At 31.6% G+C, this 21,891-nt stretch overlaps 1 protein-coding gene across 1 annotated transcript in view; it reads left to right on the forward strand.

Annotated features, from left to right (window-relative positions):
* LOC129223210 (leucine zipper protein 1-like) overlaps positions 1-19,885 on the forward strand; it is a 28,800-nt gene extending 8,915 nt beyond the window's left edge. Inside the window, exons 8-14 of the mRNA XM_054857776.1 lie at positions 541-625; positions 1,014-1,074; positions 7,128-7,242; positions 9,226-9,571; positions 15,134-15,187; positions 17,247-17,282; positions 19,718-19,885. Of these exons, the coding sequence (XP_054713751.1) occupies positions 541-625; positions 1,014-1,074; positions 7,128-7,242; positions 9,226-9,571; positions 15,134-15,187; positions 17,247-17,282; positions 19,718-19,885 (865 nt within the window). The remainder of the gene's footprint in view (positions 1-540; positions 626-1,013; positions 1,075-7,127; positions 7,243-9,225; positions 9,572-15,133; positions 15,188-17,246; positions 17,283-19,717) is intronic.
* The last annotated feature ends 2,006 nt before the right edge of the window (positions 19,886-21,891 follow it).

The raw sequence follows: 21,891 nt of genomic DNA on the forward strand, positions 1-21,891 counted from the left end.
CAGATTTATTTTAAAATAGATTTGAGTATTTATTGTATAATCTTGAATATCACCCACACTCTGTTTCTCAAAATAAACAAGAAATACAGGAAGAACAAGAATACAGTCCTATAGCATCCATCAACCATTATAATCCTCAGCTGCTACACTGTTGTTAAAAAGGAATGTAGTTAGACAACAATTTGGTTATATAATATTAAATTCCGATTGAAATTCACACCGTAAACTAAGAGCTTATATTTTTGACCAAATGTATGTAATATTTTTGATTATATGGCACATATCAAAATCTACACTATTCAGTATTTTTCTGCCACAGTTTTATTTATTTATTTATTTTTCCTTCTTACAAACAATTTGAATGCAATATCTCTAAATGCTTTATTTGTGGCAAACATTTTGTTCATTTGCTTTTTATTTGTGGCAAATATTATTTTTATAAAATTTTCCTACTTTTGTCTGTTATAATGTAAATAGCTCATCTATTTTACAAATATACCTATGATTTTTTTTCTTTTAACTGTCTCTATATTTTTACAGGAAACTTCAGTATGAAATGTCTAAGAAAGATGATCAGTCTAAAACCTCTGCCAAGGATCTATGCACTGAAATCTACTCTAAGAAGGTTAATTTATTTTTAAAAAATTTATTTTCGTATTATGTCTGCTATGTTTTGCTTTGACATATCATAAACTTTGCTTTTGATAATGCAAAATTTGCATAAATAAATGTGTAAAACATTTCAAATGTTCCTTCATGAAGTTGGTTTAAAAAAATATATATAGTGTAACATATTTAATGCTTGCAGTTACCTTTCTCAAAGGTTGAATTTCTTAATATTTTCATGTTTATGCGTGTCTGTACACAAGTTTCATTTTAAATAGCTATCTTAAAGTTTTAAAGTTAAAATCCAAAAGAAAACTTATTTTCAATTATTTGTAATAAATAATAAACTTTATTTACAAGGAGTTGAATTTTTTTTTTTAATTTCATTTTTAACTTTTTTTCCTTAGGTTGCAGAAACTGGTAGCTCAAAGCCCCAAAAACCTATTGCAAGGGAATCTTCTTCATCAGGTGAAAAAAAAATAGATTTTTATGACCTTTTTTTTTAACTGACCAACTAATAATGTATAATGCAAACATCTTTAGTATAAAGTGCTTTTGCAGAATAATAGTCCAATGCTATTTTCACATTTTATTAAAATAAAATGTCCCTTTTTCTTGCTATTTCATTATTTGACCAGCATAAAATACGTTTTAAAGTGTAGCATAAAATCTGTATCTCAAAGCCAGACCAATGTTAGCCACACTATCACTACTTTGTAGGAGAATGCAAATATATTTGACTAGTGCATAGAATGTTTGGGAATCATGCTGTCATTACCAGTGGCGTAGCTAGACCCGACTTTCGGGGGGGGGGGGGGTTAATTCTTTTATATATATATATAATCGCTTGGAATTTTTTCCTTTTCTTTTTTTTTCTTTCTCTTCTCTCTTCTTTTTCTCTTTTTTTTTTTTTTTTTTTTTTTGAGACTAACTTTTCGGGGGAGGGGGGGGTTTGTCCCCAAAACCCCCCCTTAGCTACGCCCCTGGTCATTACACTGATAATTAATTATGAGGGATTATTTTTAATAGATATATGTAGTTATATGTTTCTACATACCATGTAGTAATAAACTTAAAATTGCAATTTTTTGACTTAGTCTGGCTCTTAGGTACAGAAATATTATTTTAGTAATGTTAAGATTAAATGAGCATATAGATAAATAAATAAATTTCAATGAAGTTCTTCATTACTTTTACACCTGAAATCTAATCCTTGCATAAGGTAGATGTTATAGTTGATGAGTTTTGAAATTCAAAACAATGTCAGATTATATTACTTGTGTCTGTTTTAATTCAAAAATCAAACATTTTTTTATTTGAAAAAAAAAGTGGTTTGAAACGAAATTGCATTAAATTTGCATAATTTTTGCAACATTAAACTAAATATTTCAGGGAACGACTTTTCTCTTGTGTTTCACTTCAACTACAGCACTGCTAATCCTATGCCCGGATGTTCTCGTGTGCTGCACTATAAAATAAACGAACTGATGTGTGCATCACATGACTTCCTTTTACTCCAATTTAATGTCATTTCCCCATTACTGGCAATTTTAATGTGAGTCAATTTCTCTAAATATCACCAACAAAGGCCAAATTGAAACAGATTTTTAAAAAAAAGAAAAAAATGGCCAAGTTGGCGACAAAATTTGGCGACCAAAAGACTGTCGATATATGGCCAAGTGTCCGCCAAATTATGACACCACTTGAGTTGACATCGAAATTAACAATGATTTCCTTCAAAAAGGGGACAAAAGACCCCTTTAGAAACACCCCAATGCAACCAAAAGGGGGAGGTGTACAACTAGACCACACTAGGAGTCTACGTACCGAGTTTCAACTTTCTAGGACTTACCGTTCTTGAGTTATGCGACATACATACGCATATACATACATACGTACATACAGATGTCGCGAGAAAATTCGTTGTAATTAACTCGGGAATCGTCAAAATGGATATTTTGCGTGTCTATTCATTCTTAGGCTCTTATCCACGTGTGGTCGAGTCGAAAAAAAAACTCATAATTCATTTGGTGGTGAGTAAAATAGAAATTAAGCTCGATTTTTTTACTGAAATTTTTTTTCGTGAATACAATACTTCCTTTTTTGTAAGAGGAAGTAAAAAGAAGAAAATTTGAAGCAAAGCATAATTTACTAAGGTTTGATAAACATTTTCACTACCCAGTAATGAACCAGCTATCTTATAGTTGCCTAGCAGTTTGGGCCACAAATATTTGTGCTTCAAATTTTGCTCTGACCTCATATCTCAAACACTAGTCTCATATCACAATACAATATACACCATCCTTATCAGTCATCCATGATAAACTGCAACTCAACTTTTTTCTCTAACTTCCTATCTTCCAATGTGAAGTCTTGGAATATCCGTGCATTGTCCAATAGCATAGCTACACTGGTTTCGAATTAAAAGGAAAGCTGTGTTGATGTTTAATATCTTATCAGTCAATGTTTACGTAAGCTCTAGAACTGTCAAAGAATGCAAAGTCAATATTTTATGGTAAATGCACAACAGTGTTTTGTGATATGTTGCGTTACATAATTTTGCAATTTTAACATAAAATTATATTTATTTAAATAATTCTATACATATGATATTTGCCTGCTATGAATTTTTAGAATAACATAATTAAACTATAGTTCAGAAAATATTTAAGTTTATCATTTATCTCAACATTTTTCCTTATTTTTCTACTTTATGCATAAGTTTTCATTATAATTATCCTTGTAGAAGCAACTAGAAGTTACTGTTTTCAATTTTAGAATATTTTCTAAGTGAACCAGTTTCTTTTAATGTAAATTGCTGAATGTTAGGCATACATATATACATGCATATTGGCTGGTGTTATTTTACATTATGGATCATGTCTTATTTAACTAAATCCAGAGGTGAAAAGTTGCATATTCTTTTTTTTTTACCTCACATTCCCTTCCTTCCTTATTCACTGTTTTTTTTTTTTTATTATTATTATGTAAATTGTTGTTTGCACTCTACCTGGGTAGCTCAATGTTAAGAAAACAAATAAAATGCAGGAATCTTAAAAGCCAGATATAATCAAAAACTTGATATGTACTCAAGTAAATTGAGCGATACCAGTTTATCTATATATTCTAACGTTGTATTTTGTTTTATAAATAAATTTTAAATTCACCAACACAATATAATAATGCGTAAATAAGTGAAGCTTTTATTTTGTACGTTGCACTGTAAAAGATCAATAATATTAAATGTTTTACCTATAACGTCAATATATAAATACTTTGCATGACAAAAAATTTTAAATTACGAATTAGATTACTAATTATTGTGTTACATGAAAGTAGTTGTATGTGGTGACTGGATGAAAGAAAACTTATGCTGCATTCAAATTACTCAAAAAAGCAAGATGGTTGATTTTCCTCTTTTAATCTTAAAAATAGTTTTTTTTTGGAAATATCTTAGGGGCCCTTCATTAATTACGTAAGGATGAACTTGGCAATTTTTGACCCCCCCCCCTACCTTCATGTGAGGGTACGTAAGAGTTTTCAAACACCTCCCCCCCCCCAGTGATCAGAAGTAGCGCGCTATAAGTAGCGACTCTACTGTAGTAACTACATTTTTTATTAGTGTGTATTGTAGCGCACTACTTTTTTTAAAAAAAGTAGTGTAGTGAGTTTGATAAAAAAAATAGTAGTTTGTTGCGATTTCTGGAAACTACTTTTAAATAAACTTTTAAAAAAAGCATCAATGTTCAAATGAATTTGATTGGCGCAAATTTTACACAAGTAGGGGAATGTGGGGTAAGGTGAAATAGCTAAGATGACTGAGCTTTTTCAAAGTGAACAAATTGGAAATTTGTTTTGAAAATCACAGTACAAAAAGAAAGAACACTGTATTTCACGAAATAACTTGCCTTGAAGCATTTTTTCTTATTTCTGGCAATAAATTTGCGCCTTCAATAAAAAAAAAGTTAAAAATGTGATTTTTTTATGGGGCAAAAAGAAAATATTTTTCTAATGAAATATTTTTTATTCAATTATAAAATTATTTCTGATCAAATAAATGAGTAAATAAAATGTTGAATGAGTAAATGAAAATATAATAAAGCAATAAACGAATCATTAAATATATAAATTAATTAATATATGAAGAAAAATAAACGAGTAAAAGATTGAATGAATAAGAAAATAAGTGAATGACGGAATAAAAAAGTGAATAAATGAAGAACTGTATATAAATTAATAAATAAATATGTACGCGATTTACTAAATGATTAAGTGAATAAATAAAATAAGATATTTTATTTTGCCCCATCCACTTTGCCATGCATGTACTTGACTAATTGTACAAAATATTTAAAATACAAATAAGCTTAATGTTAACTAAATCAATAGTGAACCAACTATTAGAAGGTCTCAATTAATGTTTAAAATTTTAACAACAAGAACTTTACCATTTTATAATACCAAAAATAATTTTTAACTTGCAACAAATATTACAATAAGAGCATCAATTTCCGAAAGTTGCATGTATTATGATATGCTTTAACCTTTGGCGGTATTTTTTTCCTGACTGCAATAGTTTATATGTGGTACTACATTGTTAAAATATTACCAGATAGGTGACCCTAAAAGCAGAGTAAATATTTCACTCATTTCACTTTGCCCCATATTCCTCTACATCAGCGGATGCAATGAAAAATGACTCGTAAAAATACGAGCTAACCTCAGGTATACTGTTTGACGCCTTACGTTCTATCTGATTGACACAATTAGTTTGTTTGCCGTTGTAATTTTCATATTTTGCCAATATTTGTGTTGAATAGAGCTTAACTTAAAAAGAAAAGTATATGAATTAGCGATAACCGCCAGTTTAGTAACTCCTTTTTATTTTTATTTTTTTGACTGCCGAGAATGTCCCGTGGATGAATGTTTTAGATTTCAAAGAGATTATTGTTCCAATACTGTAAAAGCACTTTTTTTCGCGAAAATGAAATCGGTGATTTCACAAGTTGAAAATTTCGTGAATTTTATATGAACAGACCGAAAGTTGAAAAACAAACATATTTCGTGAAGCTTAAATTTCCGTGATTACCACAGGCACGTGAAAATCGCAAAAATAAAAGTCTCGCGAAAAATGAAGTGCTTTTACAAGTTTTCACCAAATAAAGAAGCTACTGTAAATGAAAGAGAAGAGGATGTATTGAACTGCTGTTGACTTACAATAAATGCGAGCATTACATTGTTATATAAGAGTATTATAACTGACATTTTTGGAAGAAAAAAGAAATAATAGATAATTCATAGTTATATTCCATGTTTCATGTTCAGATGAATGAGCTGATTCATCAACCCAAACATTTTTTCATTCCGTCCGTGTACAGTGTGTGTGTTTATTTGGGTGTCCCAAAAAAATTGGACGTTGACATTTTATGCTATTCATTCTTTGTAAAACAAGTAAAAAATGGCTCATCCTAACACATATTTTACCTTCCCAGTGCAAATGAAATGTGATCCCTGTCAAATCACTTGACCATGTGATTTCTACTATAAAATATCGACTTGGAAAATATTATGTAAGAATTTGTTTGACCCCCTCCCCCAAAGTAAGGGAATGTAAAAATCCCCCTTCCTTCCTCCTTGTATCCTTACGTAATTAATGATTCGCCCCTTATGTACCATGCAGAGGATTATGCAAGTATAACTTTTGCTTTGATTTTTGTAATAACTATTCAATTCACTTCAATCATTGATCATTCATTTTTATGGAATATATTATTAAAATATGGAGAAAAAATTATTAGCAACATGAAAAATTATTTCTGTGTTCCTAAATAATGTTCATTTCATTCAAACTTTTATATTTTTTTATAAAGTAGAGTTACATACAAAATACTATATGATCCAATTTTGGTGGCAAAATTAGCTCATATGATTTAGAAGAAGTTATGAAAATTTTTTCCAAAGTTGATTTTAAAAAGACCATGAAATTAATTTAATTACTTTTTTTTTAATTTGAGACATGGTTTTTTATTGAAATAAAAATGCATTTTTTATCTATATATATATAAGAGAGAGAAAGTTTGGCATAGCCGATTGAATCATATTCTATGAAATTTGTATGAAAAAAATGCCTGTCCTTTCTGCAATGCTATAATAAGAAAAGAAATATTTGAGGTGATGTAAAAAATTTATTTTTTAAAATTTTTTTTTATCAAACTTATTTTGTTAAAAGTTATTTTTTAAAAAACTTTATTTGGATATAAAGTGTTCTAAATGTGAATTTTTTGCTTGTAAAAATCTTAAAATATAACAGCAGCCTCAATTGTAATAATACTGAAGAGAAATAAAAAATACTGCTGAATTCATTATTGGGCAAACTGATGTTTGAGAAACATAAATCTGTGTTTATATTTTTGATCATCTGTGTTGAATAAATTGTTATATACATTATTTCCCCTTGATTTTTAGTCCGTCCCTGTTACTTGAATTAAAAAATTACTACTAATATTTAATTCTAATTTCAGCTACTTTAACAAGAGTTAGTCAGTCCTTAAAATTAGAAGTCATGAAATTAAGAGATATGATTCATAAATTAGAAAAAGAAAACCAAGATTTACAACAGCAAGTTAAAGAAAATGGGTATATATTCTAATTTTCACACTTCTATTGTTATTGAGGAAATTTTACTTTTTTTAAAAAAAATAATATTGGACTTGTTTTGGTTTAAATTATTGAAAAAGGTTTAAAATTGTCTCTTAATGTAAGTGCCAAATCTACATATAAATTCAACTTTTTAAAAAATTTTACTGATCAAGCTTTGAATAGCTCTCGTGCTTTGAGTATTGCTTTATAAATAACACCAGCAAATTTTTATAGAAGTTATGTCTACCATTCAAAGTTATTTTGATTGAATATTAGTTGAATTGCTTTCATTTAGTTTGAAACACAGTTTTAAGCATTAAATTAAAAGCATATGCAACTTAGTTGTAGCTTTACATGTAATTTTTCAAAGAAATCAAGCAAAAAAGTGAATAAATAAATGAATTTTAGGGGTTTTTCATTTTAGGGGTTGCCCCGTACTTCCAACTTTTCTTCTTCCCCCAGCTGTTTCAATTGAACCATTCTAGCCTCTAGCTATGAAATGAAGGAAAGGGGGATTCAACCGAACCAAGCATTGTGACCAGAGGCCTATTGTACTAATCCCCAAACAAAACTCTTAAAACAGACCAGTAGCTGAAGCAAAATTAAACGAACACCCAATAGGAATGTTATGATTCTTCTATGGTTCAAGCAAATGTGAGGTGTTCAAGTTCCAAGGTGTTCAAACCTATAGGCAAAAAAACACTTCAGAATCACACATGATGTGATTAACACTTTCCTCAAGAAAAAGGCAACCCCAGAAAGAAGTTGAATCCATATTGACACCCATTAAAGCAAGGTGCCGCTTTAAAGTGCAATAACCAATAAGAAGACAAAGCCTTCCTAAAACAATTTTTTTAAGAAGCCTTTTGCATTTTCGGCATGTGATCCCCTGAAAGAATCAGGACTGTCCTTCTTAGGATGACCAGCTGTATACGTTCAATGTCATTGTGAGATAACTTCTCCGAAGGGAAGGTTTCTCTCACAACAGCCATACTCCCTGCTTGAGCATAGGACTGTGATTGACCTGTTCTTACTCTTAAAGATGTAGCAGTTTGTGCAGGGGAAGGAGTTGAAACCTCCAACCAAAGATGCTTTGTTTCTCCTACCTTCTCGGGAAAGGCTGGCTCAGCAGCTTTCGCCTCCTGTACCAGCTTCCCCCTCCCACCAGTGCCTGTTGCATTTTTGTGTAAAATTGAGTACTTCCTGCCCCCTTACTGCGGTGAGTTGCAGACTCTCACCCTCACCTCTTCCAGCAGCAAGGCTGCTGGTTTTCTCCTTCAAGTCAGCCTCCAACTCACTGGAGCTGGGAACTGTGAGGTGGTAAAAGGTCAACACCCGCACAACCACCTTCTACAAGTATAAGGTCAAATACAACGAGGATTTTTATGGTTATTTGTCAAGGGGAAATAATATTTTTGAAAAAATAAATCTGAAAAAGTTGCCTTAAAATCAAATACATGGTGACCCAAACTTATAAAAAAAATAAATAGACAAATTTTGCATTTTGAACTTGGCTGCAGATACAACTTTTGCGCAGAGCACGGCAGTATCTGACAGTCTATCATAAACAGTATAGATACTGCTAAAAACATTCAAAATTATTGCACCCATGGGACATCTAGTCACATCTGTAATCATGCAATGCTCAGAAATGTAACAAAATTCATTTTTATCACTTGTAAAACATGGTAATTTTTCCCTCTATTCACATTCATCCAGAAAGTGAATTATTATTCTTTTGAACATTCAAAAAAATTTCCTAATCTAGAATTCCAAAATTCTGACACTTTCATCGAAAATATCCGTCACATAGTTCTCAAATATTCTATATATATGCTGTTTCATTACTTTGTGTGTAAAGCTTTCTTTCAACCTCCCCCTTCAATTATTTATAAGAAAATTAGTTACTTTGCTCATACATTGCATAAACTTAATTACATGTATCAGTATTTTTTTTTAATTAGGAATGCATGTTTTCAGGCAAGAAAACAGAAGACTGAAAATGCAGCTAAAGAAAGAAAATCAAGTTTCATCTCAGCAGATACCTAAGCCGAAAGGAACATCAAACATAACCAAATCTAATTTAGAAAACCATGTGCCAAACCACTTAGTCAAACCTAAAGTTGTACAAAAATCAAATGTGCCAAATCAGAAGTCAACCACCAATTTAAAGGCATCAACTAATGCAGCTTTACGAGAAATAAGAGTTCCTAGAACACTGCCATTGAAAATTTCTCCACAAGACAACAGCAATGTTGCAAAAAATAAATACAACAAAACTACATCTATTAGTCAAACTCGTAAAATAGTATTACAGAAAAAACAGGTAAATTTAAATTATGATGCATGATTTATGCATTTTTCCCCCTATGAATTTTATTGCTTTCACTAAACTGGAATAGTTTAACTAGATTTTGGCCGTCACTGAATTTGAATATCAAAAAGTCTGCCAAAAAGAGATTTTTTTTTAAGAATTGTAATATTATTCAATGTACAAAATCCTTTCCTTTTTAAATTCCAATTTTATTTTACTGATATTACTGTATTTGATGGAAGTTTTAAGATTTTATCATTTATAATTAATAAATAATTGAATTCATTTCTAAATACAGTCGAACCTTGTTATCACGTCACCTTTGGGACTGTTAACAAAGTGTTCGTAGCCGGAGCGACGTCATAACCAGAATTTAAAAAATTCGTAATTAAACATTAGTTTATTATAAAATTACAGATTTAATAAAGAAATTAATATTTTCATGATTTTAATTTAATTTAACTAATGTAGTTTTGAATCATTGGTGGGTAAAACTTGAATTATTAGAAACGAAAGTACGTCACTTTTTTTGTATTCTAAAATACTTTCCAATAAGGGTTTACTTCGATTTTGAATGACATTAACACTCCTACTTTCCACAAAGTTGATTATTTAAAAAAAGGTTTCTTGTAATTATCAGAAATAAAGAAACTAAGAAGGAATCTTCACTTTTGGGCACAATTTGATTAGATTTTGACGACTAAATCCTCTTTTCGAAAGAGGAAAAACGCTTTCGAATTCTTTTCTCCACTTTAAACAGGGCTGGATTTGGAAATGTAGAGGCCCCAAGGCAACGAAGGAGTGGAGGCCCCTAATCAGGGTTCGAAAAGATCATCATATTTTCTAAAATACCGGATGTGTTGATATATATCCGAATATTTTGATATATACGTATATACCTGATATTTTCGACCCATGAAAGTTAGGATATTTTGTAAAAATTTTACTGTGGGGGCCCCTTTGTTGTGGAGGCCCTGGGACAGTAGCCCCGCTTGCCCTCCCCTAAATCCGGCCCTGACTTTAAAGCTGTGTGTTCCTTTTCAATCTGTTGCGTAGTTCATATCTCTTTTTTTCTCATGGAAAATACTTAGCAAGAAGCTAAGGATCTTGGGATACAGCGGTGTAACTTTCGCTTCAATTTCTCATGTAGTAGGACCTCTCTATGTAATTTCTTTACTCTATGTGATTAAATATAAAACCCATTGTTACAAAAATTCGTTGCCTAACAGTAATAGTAAAAGTAATCAAAATGAAAATTTTGAATCAAGGCTTCTCTGGAGCAAACATGAAATAAAAGTCATTTAAACATTTGAAAACTCTACTTTTCACACCCTGAGGGAAACATGGTAGAGAGCTTTTGTGTGTTTGTGTGTACTATTTAATTAAATGAAGCAAGCTCACGGTTTTTTTTACTGATCTTTGTTTTTGTTAGTTCATATTTTGGAAATTCTTCTAATTTTTTTATTCTTAAATTCGTGCTTTCGTTTCTAAATGAATATTCATTGGTTCTTTATACTTATTGCTATTTTACTTTTATTGGTAAGGAAGAAGCTCGATTTTTAATGACGTCAAAGCGGTGTGTTTTGAGTTCTTTCATTTAAAACAGAAAACGAAAGAAAGTAGCGATTGTTTCTCATAATTACTACTGACCCAGACAACGCCGGGTATTTTTGTTAGTAACATATATGTCTCTTATCTCTTGTCAAAGCAAGGACGGATCCAGAAAGTTTTCAAGGGGGGGCGGTTGATTTTTTAGCTTACCTCTTACTACGTATCTAATTTATGCATATGCTTTGTATGGGTGTAGGGGGCAGGGCTGCTATAGCATTTTTATCTATAACAACTAAAATATATAGATTTAGCCAAGGAGGCTCCCAAAATTATTCCTTTCCTTTTCCATTGAAAGGGGCATTCTAATATTACATGTAATAACTTAAATTTTGTGATAATTCCAAGCAAATGTTTCGAAACCCCCTCCTCTTGATCATTGAAGGTCCACTAAAATGGCGCTTTTTTGTAACTTCAGTTTCGAAAAATTAACAGAAAATAGTCACAAACCCATTCTTTAATGAGTACTCTAGATGTCTACAATCACGTCATTAAAACTTAAAACTTTGCAAAATGCGCGGTGGGGGGGGGGGGGGGCTTCAGAAAATTCTCCTGACATCGCCAAAAATCGTCTAAAATTGTCTTTTTGAAACTGCAATTTCGAAAAGTTTCCAGAAGGAAAATTCGAACCCAATTCCTTTTATAACGTCATCAAAACTTGCATTTTAGAACTTCAATTCAGAAAACTTTTGGTGCAGTGTCCCTCAAGGGAAGGGCGATCGCCCCTCCCTTGTATCCGTCTTTGGGTCAGAGTCTGAAATTCCTACAATAAACTTTTCCAGATGTTTTCATTATTTTACCGAAAATATTCCACTTGCAAAGAAAAATTTGATCTTGTGCACGCAGCTCAAAGCGTCGTCATAACCAGAGTTTCACCATTAAACACTGTCGTAAAATCTGGAGCCACTTAACATTAAGATTGTATAGCTGTATAGCACAGGGGTGCCCACAGGGAGGGGATTATGGCGCAAGTTGCGCCATCAAAATTTTTGGGGGGGGATTTTTTTCCAGAAGGTTTTTTTTTCTTTAGAAAATGAATTTTTGAACTTTGGAATGAAAAAATATTTTAACTCATTCAGCAAGAAATAGATGCATTAATAATACTTTTTTCACGTACTCTTCAGGGCCATCGCCGTAGTACCTCCCCCCCCCCCCCATTTTTTCAGAAGTGGGGCCGCAAATTTCATTTTAGCGATGCAACTAACGAAGAAAAAGGAAAACTCTTCGTTGTTTTTTTAAATTAAAATAGTTATTATAAATGAACAATCGAATAGTGACAAAAAGTATTTTTGTAAAATTTGAATAGAAAATGTAATCTTAAAATACAATTTAGGAACATCCATGATTCTCTTTTATTAAGAGTATCTAAGTAAGGACCGCGGAAATGTAAGCTTCAAAAACTTTTACTAACGCAAAAAAAAATAAAAAATTCTGTGCAGTACACTTGACTATGCCGCAGAGTGAGTATGTCTGTCAAGTCGGAAAGTATAGGCTCGACTCAAATTAAAGTATTGTACATAGAGTAAAATTAGCAAAATGGGAGGGAGGACTGGCGACAAAACTAACATGGTGCACGCCATGCCTCTCTGCGGCCCTGGTTATACAAAACCATGCTTCATATAGTTCTTCAGTTTAAAGAGAGAGACAGAGGAAGGAAAAAAACCATAAATAGGGCAGCTTCATTAGGGCAGCCCATAGGATAGGGGTCGCCGAAACATTCCCATATGTTTTTTTTTTTGTTTGAAGAAAAATGTTGTCCTGAAAATAATTGCTAAGGGGAGAAAAATGTATAGGTCGCCGAAATAAATTTGAAATAAAGAGAGAGAGAGAAACAGTTAAATGCAAAGAGAGATTCAAGGTATTGTAATGAATACTCACACCAAAAATTCTAAATGTTTGAATGTAAAAATCGTAAGTAAATCAAAGCTTGATCAAGAGATGCAGGAAGCACATTTAAAATAAGATGAAGTGGAATAGAGACCTAAGGTATCGCTGAAAATTACCACCTCCGTTCAAAATGTTAAAAGTCCTTTTTCTAAGGCCACAAACGTTTGTATTGCAGGAAAACAAAAATATTAGGCGGGAAATTGAAAACTTGAACCAAGCAAATAACCATGTTTGGCAAAGAAAAATTGGAAGAAAATATTACCACAATATGTTTATCAATAATTAAAATTTACAATCAAGATAGGAGGGACGTAGCCAAACTGAAAGGAAAAGTGGGGAACTCCAAACCCTTCTTTTTACGTCCCCAAAGCTGGACTGGAAGTGAGTTTTTAAAACTTAGGCTTTGAAAACATCCCGGGAAAACGTTCTCAAACCCCATCCCTTACCATAACGTCATTAAAGATGGCCTACACCTGAGTATTTAGGACTGCAATTTCGAAAAACTGTGAGAGTGCTTGCTCCCAACTGAACCTCCGAGAAACACCCTCTCCATTAATCATTAATCATCATTCAAGGCCGAATAAATTTCGTCTTTTGGGCAGTAATGTTAAAAAAAACACCCTTAGGTTTTCCCAAAACTGTCATCCTCCAAATATTACCGAAGATCCTCAAAAATTTCATTGTTAAGGTTTCAATTCAGAAAAATTTTCGCAGGAGATCTCCAAAACCTTCTACAGTATTTAAAATTGTCTACGATTGCGTTAATTGAATTTCAATTTTGAACATTTGACAGGGGAGGACTCGGTTGAAACATTTCAAAAATTTCTCAAGCTTATGCTTAAGTGAGTAATTACTGTAATTACTCGCATAACAAAAGTTTTAATAACAAAAAGAAAAATATTAAATAATAATCACTTAAAACTGCAATAAAAGAAAAGAAATCAATAAAATAAAACTAATATGCTGGTTAATGTTAGATAAACATTACAATAGTACGAATTTGCAAGTGTTGCAGAAAAGTATTTTGAGATTTCAAAGAACCGAACCATTTTTGCAAAATTGTGAGCTTTTCGATGTAGAGTCTGTAGTACAGCGTTAATAAAAAAAATAAAATTTGCTAATAATGTTAAATAGAATTTTTGGATAGAAAACTAATGATATCAAGATATAAACAGATTTAATATTGTGAAGGGGATGAGGGTTATTTAGCTTTTCACCTCTTAGTACGAAGGTCGTTATTTTTCTTTTAATGTAATAGTGTTTGGTTGTATGTATATACAGGGGGTCCTGAAATAGACCGACTGTTTTCAAAAATTTATAAAAGGAAAACGGTTTTTGTTAAAAAAAAAAAATTCATACGGTGGGCTGTAAATTTTTTCTTTCCACAGAAAAAATTCCAGTAGAAGGCACTGCAGATAGTAAGCCTTCAAATCATAGAAAGATAGAAAATTACGTCACACTTTTTCAAAAAATGTTTTAAAATGAACAAAATTACGTAACAATATTTTCAAAATGTCCACTGTCGGCTACAATCACATGTCGGAATCAAGGAGAAAATCGGTGAATTTCAATTCTTCCTTTTTGATTTACGGGCTTACTATCTGAAACTGAAACGCCATTTTTTGAAAAGATTTGTAACTCATGAAAAAAAAAATTTATGGCCCATCACATGAATTTTCTGCAAGAATTTTTTTTTTGTCATTAACGGCTTTCCTGTTATACATTTTTGAAAACAGTCGGTCTATTTCAGGGCACCCTGTATATTCATTATGCAAGCTTTAATAACAGTATAAAGTACTTCTTTTGAAAAGAAATTTAATAAAATTAAAATATGCATAATGTAAAATGTTTTAAAAGAAGATCAAAAACTTTATTCTAAAAATGTACAGTTTATTTAGGTTGATAAAACAAAAACTGTGCCAAATTCGGATCCTGGATCTACTTTTGTTATTTCAAAACCTGTGATTGAAAGTTCTAATTTCAACGCCTGTGTTAGTTCCAACTCATGTGAAGTTCAAGAACTTTCTGATCCACCAGAAGGGGAGACTATTTTAGAGAGTGAAATTCAAAAAATGAGAGAAAAATATTGCTGCAAAGAAAATTCAGCAAGGTTGGCGTGAGCATCAAAAACGAGTGAGTTTACTATTTCATTGATTTGAATAACAAAAAATGAAAACATTCTAAATTTCATATTTTTTACTTTCACTTGTTTTAATTGAAGGTGTTTTAAGCACTTTTACAATTTGACACACAATTATGACTGATTTATTCAAACTTTTAAGTATGAAATCTTTTTTTTTTTCTATGAAAAGTTCCTTTGCGAGAAGCTTTATGTATTGAATCTATGACTTAATTATTAGTTATTTCTTTTATTTACTTTCTAAAATGTATAAAATAATTTTCCCATATGCTTATTTTTGTGTAAGAACAGTTGACATTTTTTGGTTTTGAACAAAAGACACCAAAATTCCATAATTATCCCTTGTGCTTTTTGGGATTGTAAATGCTTATTGATGCCAAAGTTACATCAATTACTACAATTAACCGACATAAAAAAAAAAACCTTTAAACTAGGAACTTTTCACATTTTTCCCCCCATTAGTGGCCGAGTGCCTTATTGGTTATTGAACTCTTATTCTCAAGGGCACAAGTTCAACCCCAGCATAAAGCAGAAGATTAAGATGCAGAAAAAAAGTTAGCTTCCATGGTGCATGATTATACAGCATGTAAAATTATCCCTTGAGTATTCATTTGGCCTTGAACACACTTGGCAAAATTAAAAATTCATTGTGCAGATCAGAGAAAGCTCAGATTCCCCCATCTGGTTGGAAAAGTGAGCGTAAAAAACTTTGTGGTGATGGATATTAGTTGATAGAGGTGCCACATTAAAGAGTTTATTCCAGCTCTTGTTGAATGTACTAGATCATCCACTCTAACAAAAACCACATAAATAATACTTGTTTTGTTTTTTATCAGTCCTTTTTGGAAATGTTTTCTTTCCTTTGAAGCAATCATCGGATGTTTGCTAGGGCCCCCATATATGGGGGCAAGTGGGGGGCTTAAGCCCCCCCCCTTAAAAATTAGAACTTTCTTGCTTTCAGTACTTTTTTTCTTTGCAAAAATATAAAAACATTTCTTCTCCAGCCAGTAATGAATAATTTATTAAAATTGTCAAACTTTAATGACTCTAATCTGTACTGAAATTGGTTTCTATGGGGAAAATATTCTGCTGAACCATGGAGGAAATGTCTGAGCCCCCCCCCTTTACAAATTTGAATATGGGTGACCATGGGTGTTTGATAATCCACTTTTCAATTAAACAATAGTTTCATTGTGAGTCACCATTCAAGCACTGTATTTCTTGCAATTTCTAAAATGCTTTCTTGTACATCTGTCCTAGCCATTTTTGTTAAAAGCAAATGTAATTGCTAATGTCACAGACTGATTCTCTTAGGTTGCGTTCGACGAAACTCACCGGTCGACCGGGTAAGTAACTGGTTACTAACCGAAGCATTCTATGATCAACCGGTCACCACAGCGGTTACCATTCTAAGCAGTTGATTGGTCGATTGGAGCACGTGATCATTAGCTGTCACGTGATTAACTAACCGGTCGCTCTCGGTCGTGCTCGTCGAACGCAACCTTAGATACCAAAACCAAATTACACTTTTTGGAAGAAAATGATCAGTTTCAAATTAAAATGGCACTTGAAGAACAAAGGAGTATAAATTAGAGAAAATACTAACCTTCCACTAAAAAGATGCCTATGAGAGCTTTCTCATGGTGAAAATAACTTGGTATATTTTGGCTTTTGTCATCAGATATAATCATACTTATTTTGGTTTTCTTCGTTATTTTCAATTAGAAGACAAAATTTGGATGAAAAAAAAACTATTTTTTTTATTTTTTATTTTTATTAGCCCAGTTGGCTCTCTGTTTAACGACTTTCAAAGGACCACAGAAAATCGTCCTTAAGTAGAAAGCATCCTTAAACAGAATGCTTTTAATACTACAGTGGACCATCTGGGACCGTGAAAAGCCATCATTAAATAGAGAAAGTCGTTAAATAGAGCATCATTAAACAGAGAGCCAACTGTATCTACTTACCACATTTGTTCTTTGAAGAAAAATTTTTTTTTTACCGTATTTGTCTGTCTTATAGTGCATTATTTATGTTCTTTTTTTCCCATAGTGTCTAAGAAGACCTGATAAGCAGAATGAAGATAGAGTAAGTTATTTTTAGCATTATTTCATACAATTTGAAAATATAGCTTTAGAAAGGGAAGAGTTTATTTATTTCATACTATTAAAAACTGAGTGTATCCATCTGTATATTTATGTATGCATCTATGTAACTCCAACTTCTTCCCAGCACCAAAGAATTGAAGATCGAACAAGGTATCAATAGATTCATAATTTTCTGGCATGATGTTTAAGAAAGGGAAAAAATGTGAAATCACACATTTTTTATATGGATATGTTTATGAATAATAGCATGACTTGTAACAGGGGGGTAAGGTGAAGTGTGGCACCATTTGTGAGCAGCCGCTATGAGGAACAACCACTTTTGACTCCCTGGTGCTCCCTAGAAAATTATTTCTTGATCCGCCTCTTGAAGTTGTTATTTCAAGGTGGATAAAAACATATTGTACAGTAACCCCTCATTACATTTCACTTGTCAGAAGATAACAACAAAGCATGATCTGAAAATGCAATATAACCAAGGTCATAAAAAGTAACAACTTAATTAACGTAAAAAGTAATTGCATGTGCCTCTACAAAAATATTAGGATGACTTTTCCTTTTGAAACCAAGAAAAAATGAGTCTGCCAACTTTTCTTAGAAGAAAAATATATAATGTTATTGTTTTACTATGGAATACAAGTCAAAAGTTGAAGCGTTAAACCAGTGGTTGGAAGTAGCGACGCTACTGTAGTAGCTACATTTTTTTAGCAGTTTGTAGTGTAGTGAGTAGTTCGATACAAAAAAATAGTAGTTTGTAGCGATTTCTAGAAACTACTTTTAAATAAACTTTAAAAGAAGGGAAAAAAGAATCAAGATTCAAACGAATTTGACTGGCGCTAATTTTACACAAGGTACATCAGCTTATGCAATGAGAAATAAGACTCATAAAAAATACGAGCTGACCTCAGCATACCATTTTGACACCTTATCTTCTATCTCTTTGACGCCATTAGTTTGTTTGGCATCGTAATTTTCACATTTCGCGAATATTTGTTTTGAATAGAGATTGATTTAAAAATAAAAGTTATGAATTAGCGATAACCACCAATTTAGTATCGTTTTTCTACCGAGAAGGTCCCATGGATGAACGTTTTAGATTTTAAAGAGACTACTGTTCCAATACTGTGAAAGCACTTATTTTCGCGAAAAGGAAGGATCATCGGTGTTCGGTGATTTCGCTGATTGAAAATTTCGTGAATTTTATATGAATCAACTGAAAGTTGAAGAGCAAAAATATTTTGCGCGTTGAAAATTTTCGTGATATCGACGGGCACAGTGCTGTTGATAAAACATAGTACATATACCCAACGTGTACCACAAAAACATTTATTTAAATTTTAAAGAAATTCTACACTTGGCCTAAAGTATATAATTTTCTTAAACAAAAGGGTTTTTCGATATATATTTTTAAAAATGTAAGGCAAATTTTACGAAATTATAAAGCTGAACATATTAACAGTAAAGTTGGTAGTTAGCGTTAAATAGAAATTTTTGCTCTCCCGCTCACATAGTACTCATGGATTTTTTCAAGTTTGAGTTAAATTTTTCATTTTAAATATATATATATATTTAAAAAAATTTTAAATATATATATATATTTTAATATTTCATTTGCAAATGTTGATCTGAAAATGTGTTCACTAATAATTTGAACTAGGCCAAGTGTGTGATATCTAAATGTTTTTAAATTTGAATAAATGTATTTGCTGCACATATGAGGTACTATAGGGGCAACGTTTTAGCAACAGGAATTTCGAGTTTATAGAAGAAAAATGTTTTTCGATTTGGCCTAGCATACAAGTGCTGGTTTACACTTTCTGAGGTTTAACCGTTGTTCAAATTATATGAAACTTTTTACAATTGTTTTGACGTAAAAAAAAAATAAGAGGGTATGCGGCTTGAAAAATCGACTTTCAATTTTTTGTGAGACACCCTAGTGTGCATGCTTTTTATTTATTTATTAATTTTTTGAAAAGTAGCGAAGTAGCGACTACATTTCAAAAGTAGTTTATAGTTGCTACATTTTGAAAAAAGTAGTTGTAGCGGTAGTTAACTACATTTGTACTAAAGTAGTTGTAGCTGTAGTTCACTACAAAAAAAAATGTAGTTTTTCCAACCACTGGGTTAAACTGTAACGAACTAAGTATATGGAAAATATGCCAGTTTTGTTCATTGCTTAAACGAAGAAAATATTTCTTAAAAAATTTACTGGGAGGTCAAATGTAAAGCAACATTTTTTAAATATATATTTTATTTTTTCGGAGATAAGGGAAAATTACGATATATCCGAAGCAGCAATATAACAAGGGGTGATGTGACGTGAAATTACTGTATTTTTATATTCTTTACAGTTTAAGTCCAAAATATTAATTAATTTTCATCCTTCTGTATGCTTTTTTCTTTATTATTGTTTTTAAGGCATTGACCTTCATTGTCAGCTGTTTGAAACATCACGCCCTTCGAAAAGACAAACTAAATTGTCTCACCAAAAAAGGGAACTCTTCGAAACTGACAGATGAGAGTGATAGTGTCTTTGCTCAAGCCATTCAGAGTGCGAAGATGAGAATTTGGAACAAGGATGATTAGTCTGTCAAAATGAATGCGTACACTTCAATTTTTTTTCTTTTTTGATATTAATGCGCCACAAAGTGATTCATATAACTAGTTCTAATTTAGAACTCTTTCATACACACGTACAATGTTATTTGCAACAGCTATGAATCAGTATGAAAATTTGTTTCGATGTTTTATTGTACTACAATGTGATAGTTTTAACATTTCATATTTTATTATGATACTCTAATTGATAGACTGGTGTGTAAAGTAAAATTTTAATCATATGGATACATTATTTATATTTTTATTAATTGAAGTTTTTACTTTCATACTCAATGTAAATGTTCATACTTTTTTCACTTCATTTGTTATGTGTATTGAGTTTCCAGTCATATTCATCATCAAAAAACATAATTGTATTCAAGTTGAAAAAACACACAAAATGTTAGTGTAAATCAAATCCAGTAAGCTCCTGATTATCCTCAGCGAATTATACACTTTGCAGATTATGAGAGATCTTTCACTAAAAAAGTATAGTACATTTTTTACGTTGCAATGATTTATAAAGAAAAAAAATGCATTCAAACTTAACAAGGGCAAAATCTACTTTTTGACGTTCCTTTTTTCTTTTGTCTCTCTCACATCCATCAACATGAAACTCTCCAAGCTCACCAAAACCTAATTTTTACATCTACACACCTTACTCATATAAACAAGTGACCAGACCAGTTTCTTTTGAAAACATTGCCTCTTCCTCCTACATATTTTTGCCAAATCTGTGTATTCGCAATGCGGGGGGGGGGGGGACATCCTTAAGGGGGGAGCCCAACGGCCCAAAAAATTGGCCAAAAAAAAAAAAAAAACAGTACTAAGACTCATTGGTGTTGCAAATATTTACTGCTGGCCTCTGGGAAGGTGCCCTACAGATTTTGTTGCTAGAGGGCCCCATAATTTATAGATCTGGGCCTCTTTGCTGCAACCCAACTTTACCTCTTTCAGTTAATCTGCATGATTTGCTCGTTTGCTTGTGTAATACATTTGTAGTAATGCGTAATTCTTTTTTAGCTTTGTCATTTTTTTTTATCTATACACACTGTTATCGTTTTTAGCTCTAGTTTAAATGTATGTGTGAGTATTACTGATTTTTTTTAGCTATTGTATATTAGCATTGTTTTTAATCTATTTTGTGAATTATTGGCTGTAACCATATCACCCTACTGTCTGACCATCGATTACGTGGAAAGGCTAATATCCGGTTTATAGGCGGAAATGGACTTATCTATTAGTTTATAGGGGTGTTAGTTGGTTTGTTTCAGATGTGCACTTTTGCCTCTCTATTATTTAGCCTTACTTTTGTAAAAATGAAAATTTTCTCACAACAACATTTTTTTTGTCTAAAGTATATTGGATCTATATTCTCACAGCAAAAATTAATCGATTTATTTATTCAGAACAAATTTTTGAGCTTACCATTTTGCTTTTACGTTCCTGAACGAAATAAAAATATTTTATTTTCTTTTTGTTGTTTCCATTGTAACTATTTTGTTTCGCTTTATTTTATTTTTGAGAACGCTAGAAATTAATTAGGCACTAGTGACATTATAAAACGCGTGCATCAAAACCCCATTGTTATTTTCCCTTCTCCCCTGCTAGATTCATTCAGATGGAATTGTGTTTACTTGGCACATTGCCAAATTACATACAATCCGTGGTCAAACAGTATTTAGTGGATAATCAGGAGTTTACTGTATATAATTGTTGAACTTAAATTTGAGGCACTGGATGAGCCGCCTTTTCCAATTTCAGAGAGCTCACATATGTTGGCATTTTATTCATAATTTATGTTTTAGTTTTGTATTTTGTATGACATTGGAACTGTCTTACATGCAGGCATAATATCATCATTCATATTTTAAAATACAACTTTAAAAGATAATACAAAGAAAAAAAACTGTCAGTGGTTGAAAAACAAATTCAATATTTTTTAATCCTTAACTTGGTTTGTGTGAAAATATTTTTTTTTTTTTTGAAATGAT

Source organism: Uloborus diversus, chromosome 5, assembly GCF_026930045.1.
Source record: "Uloborus diversus isolate 005 chromosome 5, Udiv.v.3.1, whole genome shotgun sequence".
NCBI classification, from domain to species: domain Eukaryota; kingdom Metazoa; phylum Arthropoda; class Arachnida; order Araneae; family Uloboridae; genus Uloborus; species Uloborus diversus.